This window comes from Elaeis guineensis, chromosome 1 (assembly GCF_000442705.2).
Source record: "Elaeis guineensis isolate ETL-2024a chromosome 1, EG11, whole genome shotgun sequence".
Taxonomy (NCBI): Eukaryota; Viridiplantae; Streptophyta; class Magnoliopsida; order Arecales; family Arecaceae; genus Elaeis; species Elaeis guineensis.
The window spans coordinates 165,958,139-165,962,446 of record NC_025993.2 but is presented as its reverse complement, the minus strand read 5'-3'; the positions used below and the strand labels follow the sequence as shown (position 1 = coordinate 165,962,446).

The 4,308-nt window shown below is 44.7% G+C and overlaps 1 protein-coding gene across 1 annotated transcript; it reads left to right on the top strand.

The window, feature by feature from the left end:
• Positions 1-549: 549 nt before the first annotated feature.
• Positions 550-3,258, top strand: LOC105060543 (probable L-type lectin-domain containing receptor kinase S.7). The gene has a single exon (XM_010944308.4). It carries the CDS (start codon positions 916-918, stop codon positions 2,962-2,964), a length of 2,049 nt encoding a protein of 682 aa, XP_010942610.1. The 5' UTR covers positions 550-915; the 3' UTR covers positions 2,965-3,258.
• Positions 3,259-4,308: the final 1,050 nt, after the last annotated feature.

Sequence of the window (4,308 nt, the reverse complement as noted above, 5' to 3'; positions counted from 1 at the left end):
CCGGCGATGGCCAGCAGCGGACGGCCGGCAGCTCTTTTTTTTTTTTTTTTTGGAAAAACAGGGAATCTTCTTGTTCATGGATTTTCCGGCGATCCTGACGGCCGGCGAGGAGTCTAAAATCATGGGAAGAAAGAGAAGAGAGAGAGGAAGAAAGATTGAACCCTTACCTGAACTCCGGTGGCCTCTTGGACCTTCAATTTCCGGCGAACACGAGAAGAGGCTGCCGCGGCTTCTACGGAGAAAGGGAGAGGAATCGGGCTCGACGGTCGTCGGTGGAGGCTCGTGAGGGAGAGGAGAGTCATAGAGAATCCTAGAGTTTTAAGAGGCCTAGAGTCCTTCTCCGATCGGGATTCATCGGAGAAGGAGAAGAGAGTCTCCTTCCGTCTTTTTTTTTTTTTTTTTTTTTTTTTTTTTTTTTAATCTGAGTTATTACAAAAGTATTCCTTGTTTGGTTTCTACGCATTGAGCATTGCTAGCTAAAATGGCAGCTACGTACTCCAGCCAAACAATTAGTGGGGCAAACTGGCTCCTGCAGGGTATGGTAAATGGTCCCATAGTTCTACTGCCAATGCGCATCATAGAGCTCGAGGTACGTGGAAGGAATTATGTAAAAGAGCCCCTGCAGTACCATCTAATATTCGGTCGTAAATCAACGCACTAAGTTTCTTGTAGCCGTTGAACCCCCGAGTTATCAAACATCCCTGCGCACCCTTTTCCAAACCGTTAAACCCCAAACCCTCTTCCATCCCCCTCTCTCTCAGCCCCCGTTTCTCCCCTTTCTTGAAATTTCACCAAATCCCGACTTCGTTTCTTTCGTGAATCCTACCTCGCCAAGATTCCCTTTCTTTATCCCTCTGAGTTCCAATCCGCTTTGATATTTTGCTAATCTCAGCCCCATTTTCCTGCTAACATTCCATGGATTCACCTTCAAGAACCTTCCTCCTCCTCTCCCTCTCCCTTCTGCCACTCTTACTGCTCCCAACCCCAGCCTCCTCCAAGAACATATGCTTCGATTTCCGGTCCTTCTCCCTAAATAACCTCACCCTCCTCGGTGACTCCTATCTCAGAAACGGCGCCATCGGCCTCGACCGAGACACCGGCAACCCGTCGTCGTCCAGCTCCGGCACCGCCGTGTTCAACCTCCCAATCCAATTCTCCGACCCAAGAACCAACACCTCCGCCTCCTTCTCCACCAGCTTCTCCTTCAAGATCGCCAATCCAAGCCCCGACTCGCATGGTGACGGGCTGACGTTCTTCATCTCTCCGGATTCGCAGACGCTCGGGAGCGTGGGTCCTTATCTGGGCCTGTTCGACGCATCCAGCACCATCAAGAACGGGTCAGCCATCGCGGTGGAGTTCGACACCGTTTTGGATGAATATTTCGGCGACCCGAGCGACAACCATGTGGGGTTGGACATCTCCAGCCCCAGATCTCTGGAAGCAGTCGATCTTTGGCCCCTCGGCATCGACCTCAGGAGCGGGAATCCGATTACGGCTTGGATCGATTACCATGGAGATGAGCAACAGCTGAAGATTTGGGTGGGGTACTCGAGTGCTAAGCCCGAAAGGCCCGTTCTTTCAACACGATTCGGTCTCTCGAAGCATTTTACAGAGTACATGTATGTTGGCTTCTCGGCATCAGCAGTGACGAGCGCCGAGGTCCACCAGATCGAGAGTTGGACCTTTCAGACCTTCGGGCTTCCCAGTCTGAATCTTTCTCCTCGTACCCCTCACAATGCGTCTGATATTTTGTGGAGCGTGATCCCTGCAAGACCTGATCCAAAACCGGGTAAAAGTTCTCATAAGAAGCTGACTTTAGGCCTTGGAATCATGGGTCCTGCAGCCTTTTGTGTTGCCCTTATATTGTTTGTGTATGTGTCTCTTAAGAAAAGAATGGAGATCGAAACAGATAAAGAGAGCTTTAAACCAGAGTTCACGAGTGGCCCAAGACAGTTCCGATACAGGGAGCTTTGCTTGGCAACTAGAGATTTTCACCGCAGCCGGATTATCGCGAGTGGAGGATTCAGTACAATCTACAAAGCCATTCATGCCGTATCGGGCATTACATATGCAGTGAAGCGGTCGAAACAGTCTGAAGAAAGCAAGAATGAATTCATTGCCGAGCTGTCTATAATCGCAGGCTTGAAGCATAAGAATCTAGTCCAGCTCCAAGGTTGGTGCACTGAGAAAGATGAGTTGCTGCTTGTGTATGAATTCATGCCCAACGGGAGCCTCGACAAGGTTCTTTACTCTGGACCCGATGCAGGGACATGCCCAGCACTCAGTTGGGCCCAGAGATTCAATATAGCTGCCGGGCTAGCTTCCGTACTGATGTATCTTCATCAAGAATGTGAACCGCAAGTGATTCATAGAGACATTAAGACCAGCCATGTTTTGCTAGATGCTGAATTCAATCCCAAATTAGGAGATTTTGGTCTAGCAAGGCTGATGGAACGAAATAAGAGCCCTGTCTCAACTCTGACTGCTGGAACATTGGGATACCTCGCCCCTGAGTATCTCCAGTATGGGAAAGCCACCGAGAAAACTGATGTTTTTAGCTATGGTGTGGTGGTGCTTGAAGTTTGTAGCGGGAGGAGACCTGTAAGCAGAAAAGATGGCCAATCTACCAAGCATGTGAATCTGGTGGACTGGGTGTGGGGTTTGTACTCAGAGGATAAGCTTATTGAAGCTGCGGACGGCAGACTAAATGGTGAGTTTGATGGGGAAGAGATGCTGAGGCTGTTGCTAATTGGCTTGAGTTGTGCAAATCCCAATTCAGCGGAGAGGCCTTCCATGGTTAGGGCTCTTCAGATACTCAACTCTGAGGCAGAGCCTATGGCCGTGCCTAGAAAAAAGCCATGCCTTACTTTCACTTCTAGTACTCCGATGACCACTCGGGAGATTGTTTCTGACTGCAATGACAGTGCAATATCCAGCCAATTGTATGAACTCAAAATTGATTGAAGTTACTTGGTGATAACGACTTGGAGTCTGTTATAACTTTTTATGCTTGATGAATTGGAGCACCTGTACATGCTGACTGACTTTGGTGAATATTGTGTTATCTTTGCAATTTTGAGTCAGTGATCAAATGATATGTGAGTCAAGTAGCATAACATTGTCCAATTAAGTTCATTTACCGGTCATATTTTAGGAAGCAATTACATGCTATGACTTAACTGACTGGAGTTGATAATGTCACACATGTGTGATGTATGATACTGCCTTTCTCTCATACTAGCACATTTGCAACAGAAATATGGTGCTTCATTATTCCTCTTTCTGGTAAACAAAAGTTTGATTCCTAGATAGTCCGAGCATTACAAAAACAGGCTACAGGAGTCCCTTTTGAGCAAAGAGTCCTAACATCTGCAGATATCTGTTTGTCATAGTAGTTCTTATAACCGTAGTTCTTATCTGGTTTGCAAGCTAATATGCTATTCAGTTTTTACAGTGCTTGGTAATACCTGATAGTGTTAAGATACTTGTGGTGAATAAGCCATCTAAACATTGAAATGAAACTGGTTCATGTGATGCTGTTCAACCCTATCAGTAGTATAGTGAATGACTTGCAGTTATGTTATCATCAAGGTGTCATATATGTGCTATTTTGGGCAGTTGAATAATCTAATCTGATAGGATTCTAATAACCATCTTAATGTGATCATTTTATCTGTGCACATTTCCTGAAGTATGGTGTAACTGCTTTTGATTGCTGAGGCTGCATTTTTCACTTTTATGCTGCTCTCATATTAGCTCAGCACATTCTTTTAGGCATCAAACACATTTCATCATATAGTAATGTGTAATCAAGTTTATTTACTTCCAACTACTCTGAATGACTTAACATTCATTGTGTATGTTCCCGTAAATGGAGAGAGAGTTGAATTCTTGAAAGCCGATGATTTTACCAAACCAAATTGTAATGTAAATATGAAGACAATGCAGTCGTTATACATTGTTGTTATATTTCTAATAATTCAAGTATTTCTGTCTAAATGAAGTTACTTTAAGTTATTAATAATAGAAAGGTGCATCATAAACAATCTATTTCTGCTGCCCCTAATGATTTTATCAACATGCATTGCCCTATAATCTTTAATCCATTCATGTAGAATGAGGCTAAAATAGTAAATTCCTCTTGAACTAAATATTCTGGATTATGTACCGCATCTTTGCTATTCAAGATGGACCATAATTACTGTTCTCATTTCAGAAGTTGTCAAATAGAAGAATTATCTGTTGCCCTATCGAAGGCTTCAATACAGGCATTGGAGTTATCAAACCAAAACCGACACCTTTGATACC

What these genes read in the sequence shown, in the direction of transcription:
- LOC105060543 (XM_010944308.4), top strand. Translation starts at nt 916, where the DNA reads ATGGATTCACCTTCAAGAACCTTCCTCCTCCTCTCCCTCTCCCTTCTG.